Source organism: Solea solea, chromosome 21 (genome assembly GCF_958295425.1).
Source record: "Solea solea chromosome 21, fSolSol10.1, whole genome shotgun sequence".
Classification (NCBI taxonomy): domain Eukaryota; kingdom Metazoa; phylum Chordata; class Actinopteri; order Pleuronectiformes; family Soleidae; genus Solea; species Solea solea.
Window position 1 is genome coordinate 19,312,220 of NC_081154.1, and position 22,383 is coordinate 19,334,602.

General features: G+C 41.5%; 4 protein-coding genes across 4 annotated transcripts; 3 read left to right on the forward strand and 1 right to left on the reverse strand.

Annotated features, from left to right (window-relative positions):
• Positions 1-528: 528 nt before the first annotated feature.
• LOC131448491 (receptor activity-modifying protein 1-like) lies at positions 529-4,579 on the forward strand. The gene is made up of 5 exons (XM_058621013.1): positions 529-609; positions 917-997; positions 1,311-1,397; positions 2,314-2,461; positions 4,266-4,579. Exons 1-5 carry the CDS (start codon positions 573-575, stop codon positions 4,510-4,512), a joined length of 600 nt encoding a protein of 199 aa, XP_058476996.1. The 5' UTR covers positions 529-572; the 3' UTR covers positions 4,513-4,579.
• Positions 4,580-6,580: 2,001 nt separating this feature from the next.
• LOC131448482 (asialoglycoprotein receptor 1-like) lies at positions 6,581-11,527 on the forward strand. The gene is made up of 7 exons (XM_058621004.1): positions 6,581-6,749; positions 7,707-7,799; positions 8,074-8,190; positions 8,795-9,523; positions 10,001-10,152; positions 10,244-10,371; positions 11,228-11,527. The coding sequence occupies exons 2-7, from the start codon at positions 7,712-7,714 to the stop codon at positions 11,394-11,396; spliced, it is 1,383 nt and encodes a 460-aa protein (XP_058476987.1). The 5' UTR covers positions 6,581-6,749; positions 7,707-7,711; the 3' UTR covers positions 11,397-11,527.
• A 23-nt stretch (positions 11,528-11,550) lies between these two features.
• On the reverse strand, positions 11,551-16,547 carry LOC131448477 (UDP-glucuronosyltransferase 2A3-like). Its single transcript, XM_058620998.1, has 2 exons — positions 16,439-16,547; positions 11,551-15,293 (listed from the first exon to the last, which is right to left on the reverse strand). The coding sequence occupies exons 1-2, from the start codon at positions 16,463-16,465 to the stop codon at positions 13,689-13,691; spliced, it is 1,632 nt and encodes a 543-aa protein (XP_058476981.1). The 5' UTR covers positions 16,466-16,547; the 3' UTR covers positions 11,551-13,688.
• On the forward strand, positions 16,457-22,266 carry LOC131448488 (endonuclease domain-containing 1 protein-like). The gene is made up of 2 exons (XM_058621010.1): positions 16,457-17,386; positions 18,280-22,266. The coding sequence occupies exons 1-2, from the start codon at positions 17,102-17,104 to the stop codon at positions 18,898-18,900; spliced, it is 906 nt and encodes a 301-aa protein (XP_058476993.1). The 5' UTR covers positions 16,457-17,101; the 3' UTR covers positions 18,901-22,266.
• The last annotated feature ends 117 nt before the right edge of the window (positions 22,267-22,383 follow it).

Below are 22,383 nucleotides of genomic sequence, written 5' to 3' on the forward strand. Positions count from 1 at the left end.
TGTAATTAGTAAATTCATGTATGTCACCTTTCTTAAACAATGGCACTACTTTCGCCACTTTCATTTTGGTGGGAAATGTCCCAGTTTGAAATGACAGGTTGCAGATGTGTGTTAAGGGTGAAACGATTTCAACTATTACTTTCTTGATTATTGTTTTTGCTGCACATTTGTTGACCAGGTGTGTAATCTTTCTGTCCTTCACTGGGGTGAGAAACATCGTGCTGGGGTTTCTGTCTCTGTCCTTATCAAAGTGGTCCCAGTGAAGGAGTGAGTCAGGAATGTCCTTTGCCAAATTCGGCCCCACATTGACGAAAAATTCATTAAATCTTTCTGCTATGATTTCTTTGTTATCTTCCTTAGTGTCTTCCTTATGTTTGAGGAAAACATTTAAAAACTTTTAGAAGGTGTTTTTTTGTATATTGTATTAATTCCTCTAATGGGTGGAGAACTCTCTCTCTCTCTCTCTCTCTCGCTCTCTCTCTCTCTCCCTCCCTCTCTCTCCCCCTCCCTCCCTCTCTCTCTCTCCCTCGCTCTCTCTCTCTGGTCACAGCTCGTCCTGACGTCCGTCCACCATGATCGTCTCCCTGCTCCTCGTGTTTCTTATCACAGGTTCGTTGTTTAATGATTTATATTTGACCTTTCCTTTTTTTCTTTCTTTTAAAATCTTTAAAGTTGTTGTTTCTTTCTCTTCTTCAGGAATTTCCTCTTGTTTTTTTTCCCTCTTTGGTTTCCTGCAGTTTTCCATGTTTGTCCATTGTTCTCAGGGACAGGGACAGGGGCAGGGGCAGGGGCAAGGACAGAGACAGGGACAGAGACAGAGACAGAGACAGGGGCAGGGACAGGGACAGGGACAGAAAATAAAAACCTCCTGATGTTTGAGATTTGTTGTTGTTTTCATTTAAAAATCTGTCCACAGGTGTCGAAGAATCACAACAAACAAACAACACAGATGTGACTCAAGCGGAGACAAATCAAACGTCCACTTTGTTCACAGACGGTGAGACACTTTTCACTCAGTTTGTCTCTTTCTTCAAAAATAACTTTAAATCAACAACAACCAACGATCAAAACTCTTGTAGTTGTTAAGACAAAAATCTACTTAAAGTTCCAAAATCCTGAAAACATGTTAATCTTCAACATTTGTCAAAGGAACATTTATCCAAAATAATCTTAGTAAAGTGATATATTGAGTTAGAGGAAAAAAGTATTTCAAAAGTTAGTGAAACTTTTCAATAATTGAGAAATCAAATATCAAACATGGAAGATTTGGATTCAGTGAAATCAAAAGTGTTTTTTTGTTTTTGTTGCAGCATCAAATTTGACTGTGAGTTTGGAAACGAGTGAAATAGAAGCGAAGCTTCAGGACAACGAGACGTCTGTGATCACAGAGGACGAAGGTGACTTTCTCTGCTTCTTCATCTTCATCAGGAACAGGAAACGGTTTTATCAGTTTCCTGTCGCTGCCACTTTAACTCTGCAGCACAAACTAATGCTCGTTTGACTTTAGTTCTCGTTTCTTTATCTCTGTTTGTGCTTTAAAATTCATCCTGATTTGTTCAGATGTCACTGAGATACAAATATGTAATCTGTGTCGGATTAAAGTGATGAAATTTACTCTATCTGATCATGTTCACACCAAGATTATTTTAGTTAAAATAAAATAATAATAATAATAATAATAATAATAATGATAAAAAGTAGATATACTAGATATAAAAAAATCGAAAACTATTATATAACTTTTATCAAATTTCATTTCCAGTTGATAAGTTTTTTCATAATTTATATATCTTTTTAACATTTTTTATAATTTTTCGTGCCGTTGTTGTTCTTTCGTAAAATTGAACGGGAACGTACTTGGAAAGGAAGTTGCTAACAGACGGACAAACTTACAAAATAAAGCCACGCCCATGAAAGCCGAACCCCCTTGTTGGAGGTAAAAGAAATAGTACAAAAAACAACTTGTTTTCTAAACTTCCCTTGTTGCAAAATCTGTAATCTGAATAAATTCTGAATGAAACTTAGTCTGATGGTAGAGAGTCTGATCCTGCACCCACGTACCAAATTCCATTCAAATCCAATGAGTTCTGACAGAGATATGACAAGTTATTTTGACAGTTTTGCCCATTTTAAGAGAATGGGATTTCTTGAAAATGTGATCTTGTTTTGTGACGTCATCAGTGGGCGGATTCTCACCAAAATTGAATGCGAGCATACTTGGGTTCTTACAAAAATAAAGCCCCACCCATTAGAACAGAACCTTCGTAGCTGTTTCCCTGTGAGTTGATGTTTTGTTTCCTTTTCACTCCGCAGACGCCTTCATGGAGCAGCCGTTTACGACCAAACGCTGTCAGCACGACCTGCTGCTGTCGTACAGTCACATCTATTGTGAAGATCATTTTGACCATCAAATGTTGGAGCTCGGCTCAGAGAAGTGGTGTCACCTGGACAGTGTCACCGGGTACGACGTCCCTCCCGCTACTTCCTGTGTGTTAATCTCTTTAAGAAATAACGGTTGGGAAAAAAACCTCCCATGCAGTTCCCACTTCCACCAGAGTTTTTAGAAATTTAGTGGCATCTAGTGGTGAAGCTGCATATGACAACAAACTGAATGCACCGCCCCTTTTTGAAGTGAATAGAAAAACTAGAGGTAAATTAAGCCATTAACATGTCTAAACATTGATCAATATCATGATTGATTAGTTTTTTTTATGACTTCATTTAAGGCATTTTTGAATACATAAACAGAAATTCCCCGTATTCCCTCCTTTGGGCCAAGAGTAAGAGAAAAAAAAAAGAAAGAGGTCCAGAGATACTGCAGAAGCATGACATCATTGATTAGTTTGACCATTGTTTGTTTTATAAAAACAAAGTTAAGTTCGTTGAGCGTTGAACAATCAGAGGAGACATCTCTCATCATCATCATCATCGTCGTCGTCGTCATAAGCCCCGCCCCCATAGCCCTCACCCAGGCCTGTGCTGTGTTTAGGTTCAAAGAGGAAATAGTTAAAACCACAGCATTCTCAGGTTTAGTGACAAACACACAGATGTTCCAAAGCTTCTTTGGTCTCACAATCGTTACCTCGAGAAGCTGCAGCATCAGTTTCCTTCAATCAAGACCACACTCGTCCTAATTTTGCTCTTTTTTTGCTCAGAATCTGCACCAAAATCTCACGGGTTCTTCTTCCCTGGTGCTGCCCGTCCTCCTCCTCCTCCTCCTGCAAACCAGACTGATGAAGCAAAATAAACGAAGAAAGATTTTCTCAGATAGTGCTGTACAAATCACAAATAGCTGTTTGTTAGCTTAGCTTAGCTTAGCATCAAGTCTGGTATCAGGGGAAACTGCTTGTCATGTTCAAATTACCCCTAGCAGTGGGTTAGCTTAGCTTTGTGTCGAGACCGGAAATGGCCAGTGCTGTTCACATTACAACTTGCAGTTGGTTAGCATAGCTTTGTGCCAAGACTGGAAACAGCTAGTGCTTTTCAAATTACATGTAGCAGTTGGTTAGCTTAGCTGAGTATCATGTCTGGTAACAGGGGAAACTGCTTGTCATGTTCAAATTACCACTAGCTGTTGGTTAGCTTAGCTTTGTGTTGAGACCGGAAACGGCTAGTGCTGTTCACATTACAACTTGCAGTTGGTTAGCTTAGCTTTGTGCCAAGACTGGAAACAGCTAGTGCTTTTCAAATTACATGTAGCAGTTGGTTAGCTTAGCTGAGTATCATGTCTGGTAACAGGGGAAACTGCTAGTCATGTTCAAATTACCACTAGCTGTTGGTTAGCTTAGCTTTGTGTTGAGACCGGAAACGGCTAGTGCTGTTCACATTACAACTTGCAGTTGGTTAGCTTAGCTTTGTGCCAAGACTGGAAACAGCTAGTGCTTTTCAAATTACATGTAGCAGTTGGTTAGCTTAGCTGAGTATCATGTCTGGTAACAGGGAAAACTGCTAGTAATGTTCAAATTACCACTAGCTGTTGGTTAGCTTAGCTTAGTGTCAAGACTGGAAACGGCTAGTGCTGTTCACATTACAACTTGCAGTTGGTTAGCTTAGCTTAGTGTCAAGACTGGAAACATTGTTAAATATGTCTTTACTTACTGGCTGCTGTTAGCATCACATTTAAGAAGCTAAAAATCCCAGAGACACTGAGGACTGTCCAGTCCAGATGAAGTCACATGACTTAAAACAGTAAAACAGCTGATGTCACCATGTTTCAGCCAAAGTAGTGACGTTATGGATTGTGGCCCCTCCCCCTTTTGTTGCAGAGCGTACAGTGAGGTCACCACCTGCATGGAGAAGCTCACCGGCCTGGTCGACTGTTTCTATCCCAACACTTACACTCAGGACTTCTTCCTCTCCGTCCACGCACGCTACTTCAAGAACTGCGGCAAAGACGAGCTGGTGTTTGAGGACGCGCCTCACTGGGTGATGATGGTCCTCACGCTCATCCCCGTCAGTCTCATCCCCATCCTCGTCTGCCTGGTGATCTGGAAGAGTAAAGTCCAGGAGTGAGACCCGCGGCAAAAACCCGAAGCTGAACCTGTAAATAAAACAAAAATAAATCAAAGTTAAAAACTGGTTTTATACGTGTTTAAATGATTTTTGTAGATCATCACACTCATGTTTGTCTGCCAATCCTCAAACTACAACCAGCAGTTAGTTAGCTTAGCATCAAGACTGGAAACAGCTAGTGCGATTAAAACTACAAGTTGTTAGCTTAGCATCAAGACTGGAAACAGCTAGTGCTATTAAAACTAGAAGTTGGTTAGCTTAGCTTTGCATCAAGACTGGTGCTATTAAAATTACAACTAGCAGTTAGCTTAGCTGAGTAGATGTGGAGGAGCTACATTAGCACAAATAGCCACTGTCTCTGTATGCGAGCACACACACACACACACACACACACACACACACACACACACACACTCACTCATTCATTCAGTTTAGTTACTGTAAAAGAATGAGAGTATAATATACGAGTACAAACAAATCTTTATTTTATTTAATTTAAAGAAAATTTAAATTTTGCACTTAAAATGCTTCATTTGGAAGTTTTTTGTATAATTAATGTAGTTTTTTCTTTTACCTTTGGGGGCGCTACTGCGCCATTTTGAACCACTTTTTGCACATTTACACCTACAGTATTTTATCATTTTTTCTTTTTTTGCCAACTTCAGTTTTTTTGTGCCAATTTTCGTCAGTTTTTACCGTTTAGTGCCTGAAAAAATGCAATCTTATTGGTCCTCACAGTACTGTGTGTGTGTGTGAGAGAGAGTGAGCATTGTTTGTTATTTCTCAGCTGGTTCATCCCATCCTTCCCAGCGTAAGCGTTGATTCGCCCGCGTTTCACAGACGTGGGTGGGGTCTTTGTTTGTCGTTTGTCCTCGGACATTCGTGACATCACCTGGTCAAATGTCCGTGGACAGACAACAGACAGACAGACAGACAGGACACAGGAGGACAGAGGAGGACAGAGGAGGATGCTCGTGTGGGACTGGAGTTCCGTCAGAATCAGACCTTTTGTTGTCGTTGTATCATCTGCATACAGAGACAGTCTCATTGTTCTGAGTGTTTGATGTGGTTTTTACACCTTTTCTCTTCTCTGTCCTTTGTCTTTTCTTCTCCTCCTCTCATGTGGTTTCAAAGGTGTTTAAAGACAAGACCTAAAAACCTCCATCAATACCTGTTTTTTTTCACTGTTCGTGTCAGAGAAAAAACTCTGGCAGAGGGAGAAACAAAAACATCACAGGTTTATAAATTAAAATAAATAAATACTTCTATCTTATTTATAATTTATATATAATTTACTGTTTGCCTCTGTGTTACATTTTGACACATATTAGCACAGAGTCAATTTTAATGTTTGCTTTGTGTGTTGATGTCGTTTAATTCTGAGGTTTGGGAAGCAAGTGATGAAGTGATTTGTTGTGAAATGGTGATCAATGGTGGATCAATAATGGGAAAACAAAACTATTGTTAGCTGCTTAGCTCCTGGTTTAAAAATAAAGGACAGACTTCGACCACTCCTGCGTTTATTTACGAGACAGATTTATTTATTTGTACGTTTGTTCAAATCATTTGTAGAAACATGATATACTCATACATTATTTGGATTATTTTGTAAAAATTCATGTTAAATAATTCACAAAAAAGTAATTCAAACACATACTTTACAGTATTTTAGAGTTTTGTGTTTTTTCTCATTCTGTTATTAACGGAGCTTTAACTTCTCACAGTTATTGATTATAGAGCAGTTTTATCAGAGAGGTTATAGGTTAAAGTGTCAACTGTGAGATTAAATAAAGTTACATTACATTAATAAAAAGATATCAAACAAATAAATCAATGAAAAAAAACTAATTGTCAAATGTATGCACTCTGTTGAATATACTGGACTATAATAACACACTGCCCCCTACTGGTTCAGTCAAGGTTGAATAATAATCTGAGAATGTGTGAGTTTCCTTCTTTAACTTGCAGGAAACACACACACACACAATCAGTGCTCATTGTTCTGCGCGAGATAAACTGACATCAAACTCAAGAGACCGTTATTATCACACAGTGATAGAGTGTGAGAAGCAGCAGGGGATTATGGGATGTTAAAACACAACAACCCTCAGCTGCAGCTTCACTCACTCACTTCACCAGAATCACAGTGTCTTCTCTGAGAGGAACTCACTAACACCAAATATCCACTTTATATATGTTTATATACACACAACGCTGAAGAAGTGACGTCATCAAAGGTGAGTCCTGTTTGTTTATTTACATGCTTGTGATTTATATTAATGTGTGAACGGCTGGGACTTTTAAAACAAAGATTCTCAATTTGTTTTCTAGCTAAAAAACTAAAGTTAGTTAGCTTAGCTGAGTAGATGTGGAGGAGCCACAAATAGTCACTGTCTCTGTATGCGCACACACATTAGCACAAAACATTCATGCATTCTACATGGAATTTTTTTGGCACCAGAAAATCGTTGATTTCAGATTTGAAAAAGAAAATTAATGAAGATAGTTAAAAAAAGTGCTTTGAATGTAAAAGTACAAGAGTATTTAAAGAAAAGTGTAAAAGTACAAAAAGTTAGGTTTTTTTAAGTACAAAAGAGCATTTTTTTAGTACCTTTTATTTACACAACTGTAAAAGTTCAGAAAAATTGGCAATATGCTTAAGTATAATTTTTTTAAGTATAAAATAATTAGCAAAAAATGTAAAGAGAACACAAAACAGACCAAGTATTTTTGGAAAAAGTACAAATAGTATAGTATTTTATGACCAATAAATAATAAAATATGATAAACACTAAAAATGCTACATTAGGATTTTATTGTAAATTTAACGTAATTTTTTTCTATAAAAGTACTTTAACAAAAATGGTTAAGTGCAGAAAAACCTTTGTTTTGTTTTTTCTAAAGAAACCATTTAAAAAATGAGTTGTAAAAGTATAAAAAATTTAAAGTATAAAGGAATTAGCCAAAAAAAGTAAAAGAACGAAACATTTAAAAACTACAGAAAATTGTACAAAAAATGGTAAACATTTAAATTTTGCTGATTTTGTGTCGAAGCTTTTATGAGCGATCACTCAAATAAGACATTTATATTAAAATATGTTAAACAGTTATTGTAAATTTAACATAGTTTTTTCTGTTCAAAGTGAGGTTTGTTGCCTTCTAAAGTTTCCATGTTCTTTTTTATTGTGTCACAGAAACAATGGTTGGTCATCAGCGGTTTCCCTGGATTAATAATCCAACACGAGCAACAGCAGCAGCTTCAGCCAAGCAGGAACACGACGACGTGTGTGAGTCAAATATCCATGAAAACTCAGTAAAACTCAGTTTAATGCACACATGTGAAGCTTCTGTTAGTTATCATTTTTGTCTTGAAAGGTGAAAAGGTAAAGCAGCCATTTCTGTTTGTTATTTAAACATAACATACACATATATCTAAGTCTGTAAAATGCCAAAACTTTGATGACGTCACAGCTGAGAGGAGAGAAAAGCAAAATAAAATCTAACTACAGATAAAATGTTGATTATTATCTGATGAATCTGTTTGTTGTTTGGTTGTTTCAGCGTCACGTTTCCTCCGTAGCAGAAAAACACGCACCTGTCGGCGTCCGTGTCCGATGGTCGGACTCTCCGCGCTCTGTTTACTGCTATTCGTGATCTGCGCCGCACTCACTGTCCTGTGTGAGTACAAAAACACAAACAAAACACACTGATTTCAGATATTCAGAGGTGTGGAGCTAGCATACACTAACCTAGCATGAAAAGGTTTACGCAAGAGAATGCAGCTAGCACGCAGCTAGCACGCACAACTCCAGTGTTCACACTTGGTGTTAGAATCACTCTTCACGGGGCCGCGTCTGTAGTGATGTGTATACTCAGTCGGTCTGTTGTGGTGAAGAGGGTGAAGCCCTCGATTTACAGATAGATCTACGTTCCAACCCTCACCTATGGTCCTGAGCTTTGGGTTAATGGCCGAAAGAACAAGGCTCCAAATGTACAGCCTTAGAGCCTTAGAGATAAGGTGAGGAGCTCAGGCATCCGGGAGGAGCTCAGAGGAGCCACTAGGTAGTTCGGGTATCTGGTTAGGATGCCTCCCAGAAGCCTCCATGTCTTTCTGGGAGAAGACCTTGGGGCTGACCCCTCTGGCCTGGGAATGCTTGGGATCCCCCCAAGGGAGATGGTGGAAGTGCCGGGGGGAGAGGGCGGTCTGAGCTCCCTTGTTTAGGGTGCTACCTCTGCAAGCTTTAAGCAGCTAAAAATTTTAATCCGTGACTTGAACTTTCAGATGCTAACAGGTCAAACAGGAAACCGGACATGCAGAGACTCTTCCGCTACCAGAACATGAGCGACAGATTCCTCGCTCTCACCAAAGTAAACGTTGACCTGAAGACGGACAACGAGGTCTTGAAGGCGCAAAGTGTCCAAATCAACGAGCAGAACAGACTCCTCAACAGGACGTCCGCTGACCTCGAGTCCATGAATCTCGCTCTCACTTTGGAGAGCAGAGAGCTGGCGGAGCAAGTCGTCAATCTTACCTCTACGAACGCACAGTTCGAGGAAGAACGCGAGCAACTGGTGGTGTACTCGTATGAGCGGGAGGAGAAGATGGCGAACATGTCGCAGACCGTCGATCAGCTGCTGAGCTCCAACGCTTGGCTGCAGGAGGAGAACCAACGAGTGTCCGAGACAAGTGACTTACTGAGAGACGAGCTGCTCCGAGTGAGGGAGAAGAATCAGGAGCTGGAGGAGATCAGCGAAGGGTTTCAGAGAGAAATTCAAAATCTGACCGAGAAGATTAGAGCCTTTTCGAGGGACTGCGACGAGAAGTTGACTCAGCTTCAAGAACAAAAGCAGAACCTGAGCATGATGCAGATGAAAGACCAACAGGAGGCAGCAGAGAGAACCAGAAGCAAGATGAAGGAAGTGGACAAGATGGTGGCGGACATACTTTCAGCGAAGGAGGCGTACCGCGCTTTAGACCTTTACTGTCCTGTGGTTAACCAGAAAACGAAAGGTAAAATACATTTACTCAAGTCTACAATATCTTAAGAACATGTTCATGTCTTCATCTCACTGTTAGACAGACTTCACTTCACAGACCACTCACTCTCCCACACCAAAGCCCATAAAGAAAATTAGTGATTTTAACATCACAGCACACAGGAGTTGTTGCTGCCTTCATCACTAAGTTCAAATGTTTTATTTTGTCACTTCAGCTTTTAAAATCCTTTGTTCAGATTGACCTCAGTGACACAAAGTGACCACACGAGGCAGCAGTAGACCAGCAGCTCCTGTGTCCCACCAAGCTAAAATCACAGATTTTCTCTCAGGGGTTTGGTGTGGGCGATATCGTAGACTTCATATGGGGTGCCTTCTGTGGTTCCCACTTGCAGCCACATTTTTACTGGTGTGTCTTATGATGGACGGGGGGCTGCAGGGGGTGCACAGACCTCAGGAAGTACTATTTGCTTTTCTTCTTTTTTCTCAACAGAGCGTTTCTGTAAAAAATGCCACAACAGCTGGAAACAGTTTGAGACAAAGTGCTACTACTTCTCCTCTCGCACACTGGACTGGAGCTCTAGCAGGGCCTGGTGTCGGACACAAGGGGGCGACCTGGTCATCATTAACAGTGAACAAGAGCAGGTGGAGGACCATACAGTGACAACACTGAATTTAAATAAAAGAAGGAATATAATATATCCTGAAACTTTCTTTCTTGCTGTGTTTTTTTCAGAGGTTCATGTTCGACAGCGGTCGCACTCTGGAGCCGTCCGGTGCTCGGCTGTGGGTCGGTATGAGCGACGAACATCATGAGGGACAGTGGCACTGGGTGGATGGAAGCAAAGTCACCTCAGATGTGCAGTGAGTCTCAGCACAGACGCACTGACAAACTGCCTGTTTGAACGACAACAAGAAAAATCTATTTGTAAAGATCTGTACAAAAAAACAAAACACTAACAACATTTTTTTATAATGACTATGGAGCTCAACACAAAATGTCTGTGGGTCTGAAATTCACTAAAGGTTTGTATTTTTGTGATATTTAAAATGGTTGACTTCTGGTCTTATGACATGTCTATAATACACTGTAAATCAAATAGTTGCTATTTTTTAATGAACCCATTAGAACATAAAATAGCATTCCATGTTCCACTCCTCTCTGAGGACCAGTTGTCCTCTGTTTGACATGTCATTTTCCTGGTAATCCAGCAGGTGGTGGTGATGTACCATCAATGGCCAGTGGAAACCTTTAATTTAAGATTGTTACATTGATGTTGGGAGAAAAATTCATATGGATGGGACATTTTTGGCAGTAAATATTGGCAATATAATATTGCATATTTTCTTTTTAACATGAAAAATGGTGCGGGTGCCTTTGAAAACTGGCATTTAAAGTATTAAAATTCTTTAAAAAAATCATGATTAAAAAAAGAAAAAAAAAAGAAAAAGTAATAATCCAGTTTGATGTCGCTTAAAATTAGCAATGTGAAGATGGGAATATATATGCATATATATGTATATATATATATATATTTATATATATATATATATATGTGAATATATATATATATATGTAGACATATATATATACATGTATGTATATATATAGTTAAATAGCTGTTTTAGGTGAGTGCATCTTTGTACTTAAGGTGATGAGTGTAACTTTTTGTCGCAGGAGGGAAGAGATTTTTACTTGTCACTCTAACTCATTCTGCAGGTTTTGGCTGAGCAGAACCGGAGTCGGTGCTGAGCCCGATGACTGGAACCTGGACGACCCTCGAGGTGAAGACTGCGGACACATAGACGTCAGTGAAGACACACTCAAGTCCTGGATGGACGGATCCTGCCAGAGAACTTACAGATGGATCTGCGAAAAGAACATTTAGCTTTTCTCATATTTTGTCAGTTTCTACAACGACATAATGCCAACAGTGTACATTGAACATTTTAAATTTTTATTTAGTAAAGTTTGTACATTATACATTTTTCATTCTTCAATAAATCAACAGAAAATCGGGCAGTAGAGTATTGATCAGAGAGTATTCATATAATAAAAAAAAATGTGTTTTTGAAAACTAAAGAACATTTTAAGGAACAGTTTGTTTCTCTGGAAAGTTAACAACGTTGTGTGCAGATGTTTTGACATATGTCTATGTAAATATCAAATATATTCACCTTTTTTTAGATTTTGTAATTTTGTGTGTCAGAGAGTCAGTTTGGGGAAATATTATGTGATATATTCTCTTACCAGTGGGGCACTGTTCCACTAACCAGTGTTTTGTATAATGCTACTTTATTTCCATTTGTTTTGCTCACAAAAAACAGAAAATATATCGTGTTAATGATACAATTTATTGCTCTGCTGGTTCAATTTTGGCGCATTTCCACCGGCTCTACTCGCCTCGCCTCTCCATGGCACGGTTTAAGTAGCGTTTCCACTAGCCTATTACCTGGTACCAGGTACTATTTTTAGTACTTGCTCAGGCGAGGTTCCAAGCGTGCTTAAAAGCAGGTACTATGCCATGATTGGTCAGACTGCCGGCCGCTGAGTCCCGTCACAGGGAGAGACCTCCCACACACAAATCAAGCCGAACAGCGCCGAACTGTAGATCACTTAAAACTACTGAACAATCCTAACAATGTGGGTTAATCTCCAACAACTACCAGGGAAACCTCTATATTTAACAGGAGTCTTTTAAAGTGGAGTAGTGATCAGTGGCGATCAGCACTGCTGATCGAGAGCCACAGACCGCTGCCGCTGTAGTCTGTGGAGTAGGAGGCTGTACTCCGGAGACGTGTGGACAGAAATCAAGCCGAACAGTGCCGAATTGTAGATAAATTAACTACTTAACAATCATAAAAACGTGGGTTAATCTCCAACAACTACAGAAGTGTGGTGTAAAGTCACTAGTCACTCGTGTGTGTGTGTGTGTGGGTGGGTGTGTGTCGTGTATAAAACGAAGTCACCGCATAAAACAAGTCACCGCAGTTTCACTCAGCCGTGGAGTGATGACTCCGCCCACGTTAAGTAGGTACTTTTTTGTAGTGGAGATGCAACCTAATCGTGCCGTGTCGTGCCGAGGCGAGGCGAGTAGAGCCGATGGAAATGCGCCATTTGTGTTATGTGTCACGTTATGTGGAAACGTTGGGGTTTTTCTCAAGGAATATGAAAATGTACAATAAGTCGTAAAGAGGTACAGAATGTACACACTTGGCACCATGATTAATACCAAATATGTCCACAAGAGGTCTCCAAAAATGGCCTTTGATCCTCTCACTGTCGCAGTGTTTAAAGATGTTGAGTGTTGTCTCTGTCGACCAGTGGTTGGACTACAGTGTGTCTAGCTCTGTTTACCCAGTGGCGCTGTGAAGTACCGCACAGAAAACATATATATATGTTATCTATATATATATATATCGATACATTAGCAAACAAGCAGCTGACTGTATTATCAACAGTGTTCAGCACTAATTATTGGCAAGACTCCACCTACTTTCAGTAGTATCACTGGCTGAGTTGGTGCAGTGAGCATGTTCAATTTCAACAGTCCGAAAGGCAGGGGGCAGACCAAAGAATATCAGCAGTATTTTGAACTGTACAGTTTAGCTTAGCTGTAGCTTAACCCCGACCTCGTTTTTTTGCTTTTCCATTCGTGATAGTACCTGGTAATTGGTACTTTTTTCGCATCTGCTCTGACGAGGCTCCAAGCAAGCTAAGCTGACATTAAAATGTGACATCAACAGACTGCCAGCCTCTGAATGGTCAGAGAGTGTCGTCAGTGAAGAGTCGTGAGTGCGACGTAGTTAAAAAGACTTAAAAATCACTGAAAACGTGTGTTCATCTACAACATTTAGCAAGGGAAATGTGTAAAATGTCAATATTTAATAGAGGCGTCAGCACTGCTGAAAGTCGGCTATTGTGAGCCCAATCACAACCACGTTCAGTAGCTCCAGTCATGCAGGAAGTACTGAACGATTCTGTGAACAAATCTTTTTGATCAACTGTTTCTAATGATTCAGTTACACCCAAAATAACTGCTTTACAAGTCACTACCAGTTTACCCTGGTATGGTGACTCCACTCGTGTTACAGGAATGGAATCAAACTGTGTAGAGTTGAGCCGTGCCGTGCTACAACTGTGTCGTGGAAAAGCGACATAAGATATATGTCGGGAGTTCCTACTCCTGCTTTGTTTTTCTCCTCCAGCACATTCGAAAGCACATAAATCGTATGGAGCCCACAACAGTCACTGTTAGCAACAACAGAAATGCTACCAAGAAGCATACAACATCCAGAGAGTGATATGTGTACCAGGGCATCTTGTAAGACTCGGTGCGCAATTGTGCAGCGCCTTTGTGCCTCATTACAAATTCAGTCCAGAAAACCGCACTCTCTAAAGGATGCATCGGTTTGTCCCGATGCTGTTCAGAGAGACGCTTCATGTTGTTCCTGTACAAAGGATTCTGAAGAACGTCTTGTACTGATTCCAGGAAGTATTGGTGTGTGATTTTGGTGACATCCACCAGCTTGGCAGCACCTCGTGTTTCTAATCTCAGAAGGTTTTCGAACTGATCAAACAGTAGAGGAAGACCGATGATTGGAACGCCATGGTAGATGGCCTCATAGATCCCGTTTGTTCCACAATGGGACACAAAGGCTTTCATCTTTGGGTGGCCCAGGAGGTCATTCTGTGGCACCCAGTCCACCAGAAGAATGTTATTAGCCAGATTTTTGGGGCGCTCGCCGACATGCCTCCATATGACCTTCTGAGGAATTTGAGCAAAGGCAGTAGCGATTTCATTGGTAATTTCCATTGGCAGACCTTTAACCAGTGTGCCAAGAGACATCAGGATGAACCCATGCTCTCCTGAACTTTGAACAAACTCCTCCAGCTCGGGTGATAAAGGCTTAGGAGGTTTACACTGAAACCCACCAATGTAGACAATGTTTGGCATGGTGGGTCTGGGGAATTCAAAGACAAAATCCACCCTCATGAGCCAGATGTCTGCCCCTTGTAGGAGGTGATAGAAGTCCACATCTGGACCGAAGTACCTGTCCACCACTTGATCATAGTGAGGACGAAAGCAAAACCTGTAAATGCACATGTTGAAGATGCTGGTCACTACATTCACCGCTCTTTGCCCAAAGGTCATTTTATCCGACACAATATGTCCTGTAAGTGGGACATAGGACAACGGTGATGGAGCGACCGCAAAGTGCGCTTCTCCACTGAGGATCCATCTCACATTATAAATAGTTGGCAGCTTCAGCTCATGGGCAACCAGAACCCCTACAGGCAAGCCTGGGTCCGTGAGAACCACATCATATTGAGCATCACGAATCCTCTGCATTAGAGCCTTGTTCTCAAACATTTGCACCACCATGCCGCTGGCCTGCTGGTGAATCCCCGACAGCCTGGTCAGCATTTCCCACCCAAGTTTCACAACGCTGATAAAAGACCCCTCTCTCTTGTTTGCCAGTGTCTGTGTCAGCAGTTGAACAAAAAACTCCTCCTCTTCTAAGCTGATGGCCTCCGGCAGGGTGACAGTGATAGAGCGGTAATGTGGTGCACTCTCTTTGATGTACCAGCTAGTGGCAGTGCGGACCACGGTCACCTCATGGCCTCTGGCGTGGAGGCTCTGGATCATCAGGTTCATGTTGATCCAGTGGCTGCCATCCAATGGGAACACCAGGATCTTTCCACCCTGGACACCAGCACTCATGAGGATGGAGAGAGACACCACCAGAGTGAGAAGAGAAAGTCCTGGGATTCCTGAAAAACTCTGATGAGGATAAAACAAACTCATTTAGGATCAGGAACTGTAGACTTCACACAGCTAGCCTACTCCATAATACTTAATACTTTTTTCGTTTCATTCGGCTTCTCTGTCTCTAGGGTCTCAGGGGCCCTGTAGGGATGATCCATCCACATTTGGCAGCACTAAATTCCGCTGGATGTTCTTCTTAATACAACCCTACCATCTATCCAGGCTTGAGACCGGCACTAGGAGTTTACTCGATGTGACGCCTGTGGCTGGGCCCTTTCTAGGGGGTGCCACAACAGATGATCCAAATATTTGATTTGGCAGAGATTTTTACGCCGGATGTCCTTCCTGACGCAATCGTCCCATTTATTTATCTGGGCTTGGGACCGGCACTAGGGGTAAACTGGATGTCAACCCCAGGGGTCCAGTTAACAATGAGCAGTAGAATTAGGATACTTTTCTCTAGCTCTTGACCTGCCTTCTGATCGGACATGGACTGCACATTCATAAGTGGATACACCAACTTGTGGTAATAGTTGATATTACAGAAATAGGGCATATTGGCGCTAAACGTTCAAGTATTTGTTGTGTAGCGTAGCAGGATGAGACTATCGGGACATTTGTTGGTGGTTTGGGGGACGTTCTGATGCGCTTTTATGAAGAACCTTTCCTTCCCTAAATCTAACCAGATAATATTGTACATCCATGGTTCTCAAAACTGTGGTACGTGTATCGCCCATGGTACGCGAGCTCCCTATGGTGCTACTTTATATAAAAAGTCTGAAAACGACTGGTTCACATCAACTGCATTTACACCAAAAGCACTAAATCACTTAACCCCAAACCCTAACCCTCTCACCCACAAGTGGTGACAATGCAAAGGAGTTCATGCACACACTAACACAGCCTGGTGTTACCATGGTTTCTAATCTCTGCATTTGCATTAAACAGAAGCCTTTTCTTTAACACTTAGCTGAGTGCAAACACTCCCACAGGCGAGAGTCTGCACGTTTCTGCATGTTCACTGTCGAGGATAACCGAAAGAGGAATCATGTTTGCACACACACACACTCTCTGTTGAAGTTAGTGTCAGTGGAATGACAGGGTTAGGGTTTCGTGTTTTGTTTGTTGATTTCAGGGAAGAGAGAAGTGTTGTTACTCACTTTACATTCCTGTAACTGCAGAAACATCCTGAGACTTTTCTCTGAGGGCGAAAGAAGCCGAGAGTCTGGACTGAACAGAGAAGATTCCAAAATCCAAACCTGATTGTTGTGTTTCATAAGGAAGAGTAGGAGGAGAAGGAAACACATGTGGGAGGAGACACACACACACACACACACACACACACACAGTTTTGTCCAGCTATTCTTCTCAGGTCTCTGCATTGACATTCATTCATTTGAACAGTTGAAACAAAGCCTTATCCTAACCCTGACCTTAACCTAGCCACAATTCAACCACTGACTTCCTCATTCTAATTCTTGGTTTGAACTTCAGCAGTTCATCTTCACCATGTCACGTGACGGAGAACATTGAGTTGCTATCAAACAGGTGTATCTAATGCCCAGTGATTGTTCAGCAAAGTAGAGAGAGACATAAGAAGACACAGGTGACACACACACACACACACACACACACACACACTCGTTGTCGTTGTTGCCACTTGCTGTTTTATTGTCTCTGTAAATGAACAGTCAACACAGGAAGTGAAGTTAGTGAAGTGTGAAAACAGCAGACTCTGATGTCATGCTGAAACCACTTCTGCTTTGTGTGCTGATGAAGAAACACTGAGCTCTGTGTTTCAGCGCTGAATCATCAGAACCAGAATGTCTCGTCCTCTGGCTCTGCTCGTGGTCGTCCTCGTCTCCGTCTGTGGACACTGGCGATTGGCAGCCGCTGATGTTGGGGACTTCACTCCTTGCCTGCAGTTCTTCTACAGGTCCTGGCCTCCTAAAGGTCTGACGGGGACTCCAATCTGCCAACGTTACGACAACCAGTATCGGTTTGCCACGCTGTACAGTCGAGCGCGACGCTCTCCGTGGTTCTCAGCCTATGTGTACACGCTGCCACAGGGAAAGAGGCCCTTGTCGTTCTGGAAGTTTGAGCCACAGGTGAGGAAGTTCACTTCACTTTGTTTCTGCTGCGTTTGGCTGTTGACAAATGTTCTGCTGGATCTATACTCATTAATCCAACCATACTTTCAGTAGGCTAACACACTGGGCCTTAGGCCCTCAAATTGACAATTTGGATAACGTGTTGGGGTTAGTGTAGCCTAAGGAACCCTAGAAAGATGTTATTTGTGTGTTTTTAAAACATTAAAATATGGGGATGAATAACGTAGTTGCAAAATATTGGGATAGTCAGCCCCCTGAGCCCTTGGGCCCCTGAGCCTCGGCCCGGTTGGCCCATTCGATAATCCATCCTTGCTAAACAGCAGCTGAAGCGCTAGCCAATCAAATGACATTCGTGCAATAAACAGTTTATGGTACAAATGAAGCTGTTGGTCTCACCGTTGTTTTTGTTCGATTAAGTGCACCTGACAATCACTTAATTGCTCCTAACAACTCTTGCTGCAAAGTCCGCCGTGACAAAATCGACGCAGCTAACTTTTGCACTCCACCTCAAGAACCAGGAATTAGGCTCCACTTCCTGTCATGCTTCAAAGCCACGCAAATGTGAGTGCAGTGCTAACACTCCATCAGAAGTCGGATATTTTGTGGCCTGGTTCTCTAGACAACAGTCATAGAAAGATGTGCTGAGAAAACTAGCAACAACTTGACAGCTCAGCTAGCGAGCTAGCATTTTATTCAATGAAGAACAAACTAGCTAGTGCACACCCATTGTCCTGAAACGGGTAGTGCCGTCAACCTTAAGAATCTGAACCCCTGTTTTGACACCCCCTAGTGGCTATTTAATAAAATGTATTCCCAGCTTGGCCTCATTCAGGAAACTGGAAGACTGTGTTAGCGCTAAATTACAATCTGGTTCTTTTTTACACTCCCAGTTAGCTTACGCAGGAGCTGCTGGCAACATGATCCGGTTCCCCCCGGGCCCTCTGGACCAAAACGTGGTGGACAGCCAGGCGGTGGAGCCAGACTACATTAACTCCACCTACTCTCGTGGTCACATGAACCCGAGCCTTCACCACCGGACTCACGAGGACCGCACAGCCACTTTCACCCTCACCAACGTTGTCCCGCAGAAAGCTGGCTCCAACGATGGGCCCTGGGCAAAGCTGGAGCAGACCGTCAACAAGTCCCTCGCAGCCTTCTGTCTCGGACAGGCGTACGTCTTGACCGGCGCCATCCCGTACCGGAGCGAGGAGCACTGGCTGAAGAACCACCGTGTGGCTGTGCCAGAGTACATGTGGTCGGCCTACTGCTGCCCCAAATACAACAGCAGCCTTCCAGAAGAACTGAGGAACACCTTCCCGACTTACGCCGCCATTGGCCGCAACGACTGCAACAGCAGCGAGGAAATCGTACCCGTGAGTAAGACAACAAAGAAAGAGTTCAGGGGTTACGACGTGAGGCGGATGTCGCTGGAATCGCTTGAGATGTATCTGAGGGACAGACTCAGTGCCGTGGTCAGTGTGTTTTACGAGCGATGTTCTGGATCACACTGATCCTGCACAGAATGTAGAACAGGGTTTCTCAATCCTGGTCCTGGGGACTGACTGCCCTGCTCCAACACACCTGATTCAAATGGTCAGCTCATCATCCCAGAATTCTTTTTAAAACTGTTAATTCTGTGGTTGGTCCCCCACCCAGCCTGCCAGTTGAATCCTCCCCAGACAAATGTGAAGAATTTCATAATCACTTTGTTAACAAAATAGCGGAGATTCTGCAGAATTTTAACACCGACTTCAGACAGATGGTAGATGACTCCTGCCCACTCTCAACCTTAACCCACTTAAGTGAAATCTCTCTGTCTACCCTAGAACGTACTATTGCACTTGCAAAATCATCCACATGCCTTTCAGACTGCATTCCTATTTGGTTTTTAAAAGCTGTTTTCCAGACGGTTGGTCCAGACCTCTTAGCCATTATCAACTGCTCTTTGTCTACTGGTACTTTCCCCTCCTATTTTAAACATGGCACTGTTTACCCTCTTTTAAAGAAACCATCTCTAGATCCTTCTCTTTTATGTAATTTTAAACCAATCTCAAAGCTGCCTTTTTTATCCAAGATTTTAGAAAAAATAGTCCCCACTCAACTGATTTCTCATATGAATGACAATCATATTTTTGAAAAATTCCAATCTGGTTTCCACTCCTTTCATAATACTGAGACTGCACTGGTCAAGGTCGCCAATGAATTATTGCTTGCTGCCGACTCAGGCCTCTATTCAATATTAATTCTCCTTGACCTCAGCTCAGCTTTTGACACAGTGGACCATAATGTCTTAATCAGCCGTCTGAAAAATGATGTTGGTGTCAGTGATGTGGCTCTGGATTGGTTCATCTCCTGTCTGTCCATCAGGTCATTCTCTGTAAGGCTTGGAGAAGCCTCCTCTTCTTGTGCCCCTCTCTTCTGTGGGGTCCCTCAGGGGTCTATTTTGGGTCCCCTCCTATTCACTCTTTACATGTTACCCCTGGGGCAAATCATACACAGACACAATATTGATTTCCACTGTTATGCAGATGATACGCAGCTGTATGTCCCACTGCAGCCTGGTATAAGTGATGTTCCTTGTATTTTCTCCTGCCTTGCTGAGATAAAAAGTCGATGTCCGAATATTTTCTGCAGTTGAATGACTCCAAATCAGAAATTGTTATAATGAGTCCCTCTGGCCCCAAAACTAGTGACATTACTAGTCTCTCCTCTAGTCTGGGCGCCTTATCTGACAATGTTCATAAAGAAGCCCGCAATCTCGGTGTCATCTTTGACTCAGAATTATCTTTTGATACTCAGGTGACTGAAGTGGTGCAGTCATGCTTTGCCCAACTGAGACAGCTAATAAAGATCAGGTCATTCCTGTCCTCTGCAGACTTAGAAAAGGTCATCCATGCTTTTATCTCTTCCAGACTTGACTACTGTAACTGTACTGTAATACAAAATGCTGCTGCTAGGTTTTTAACACGTACTAAGAGATGTGACCACATTACTCCAATCCTTGCTGCTCTTCACTGGTTACCTGTGAGTTTTACAACTGATTTTAAGATTTAACTGCTTGTTTTTAAAGCCCTGAATGGTCAGGCTCCTGCCTATATTTGTGATCTGCTCACCTGAGATCCTCCAGCAGGGCCCTCCTAATGGTTCCAAAATCTCAACTTGTCACTAAAGGAGACCGGGCCTTTGCTGTTTGTGCCCCTCAGCTATGGAACTCCCTGTCTGGAGATCTCAGGCAGGCTAACTCAGTATCCTCTTTTAAATCCCTTCTTAAAACTCACTTTTATCCTATAGCTTTTTCTTAATTGTTGGTATTGTTGTAATTATTTAAATTATGTTATATGTTCTATCATTGTTTGGATATTTAACTCATTATGTTATCTGTTTTATTGTAAAGCACTTTGTTTTTGAAAAGTGCTATATAAATAAAGTTAATATTATTATTATTATCAGGAAGCACCGCAGAGGCCTGATAATGACCCGTTTATTTGATTCAGGTGTGTTAGAGAAGGGGAACATCCAGGGACAGTGGTTCACCAGGACCAGGAATGAGAAACCCTGTAGAAGATCCTGGTTAAAGCTGCAGTAGGCAACATATATTTGTCATTATAATCAATGAATCTAAAGAATTCTTAGAAACTATCTAATAAATCTGCTGTAAAGTTCTTTAAAACGTGGGGAAAAAAACCTGGAAAAAACGGGACAAAAATAACATATAAAGAAAGTTTGTCATGGAGGAAGTTTTTACTTGCACACCAATCTGTGACAGTGAATTTAACTTCTGAATTTAACACAAACCATTGTTTTAGCTTGATACTGGTAATTATACCTCAATGTGAGCTGTTATAATGAAAACGAGGCTAGATGGTTTGTCTTAAAATTAGATTATTTGTCTTGGGCTGGGCTTTTTTATGCTGCAAAGAAACTTAAAGAAATCTGAGAAAAATCGTATAAAAGAGAGTCAGAGTAAAGAGTAAAGGGGGGCCTCAAATTGAGCCTTGAGGAACTCCACAATTCATCTTTCACCGAAAAGAGAAGGAAGGACAATGAACATAAACAAAAAAATTGTCAGTATGGGCAAAGCTGTTACAATTGCCACAGGAGTTGTTGATCCAGTGCTGCTAAAATGTTCAAATGATTAAATTAAAAAACCTTGGTTTAGATTGACCTCAGTGACACAAAATGACCACACGAGGCAGCAGTAGACCAGCAGCTCCTGTGTCCCCGTGAGCTAAACTCACTGATTTTCTCTATAGGCTTTGGTGTGGGAGAGTGAGGGGTTTACATACGTCAGTTTCCTGTCAAAAATATCCGTCTAACAGTGAGAGAAACTGACCGAAATGTTCCTAAGAGTTCACATAGACTTAAGACTGATGTAGACTTCAAAGCAGAACTGAAACAACAACACGTACCTCACAGGAGAAAAAAGTCCAACTCTGATTGTTTTTGACTCAAATTGTAGCTAAGATTAAAATTTACACACCATGTGAAGGAAGAAGAAGAAGAAGAAAGATGCAACTCGAGTCACACTGAGTTTAAAAAACAATCACATTTGGCTCATGATCCACGTACCTCAATACTGCAATGCTGCTCCCACCAGCAGGTGGTGCCCTCGTGCAACATATACGCACATGTACAGTGACTGTAATGTCGTGTTTAATCTCTATATCACACTGTTGCTGTATTAAAGTGGGTGTAAAACAGATTTTTATAAATGTAAATTAGAATTCTTGTAATAATCCAGCAGGTCTTTTTTACAGATTAAATGTCATATATGCTTTTTTAGGTAATTCTTCTACGTTCATGTCATATTTAACATAAATTAATCTGTGTAAATGTTGTTGATCCTGTCATAAATTCAAAGTTTTTTTTTTTATTTACCACTGAAGATTTAGTCGTATGTTTAAAAACTACTTGTTATTTTTAGTTTTTTTTAACATTGTGTTTGACAAATAAACCAAAAAGTTACTAAATCATTCAATTTATTATTTATTTAT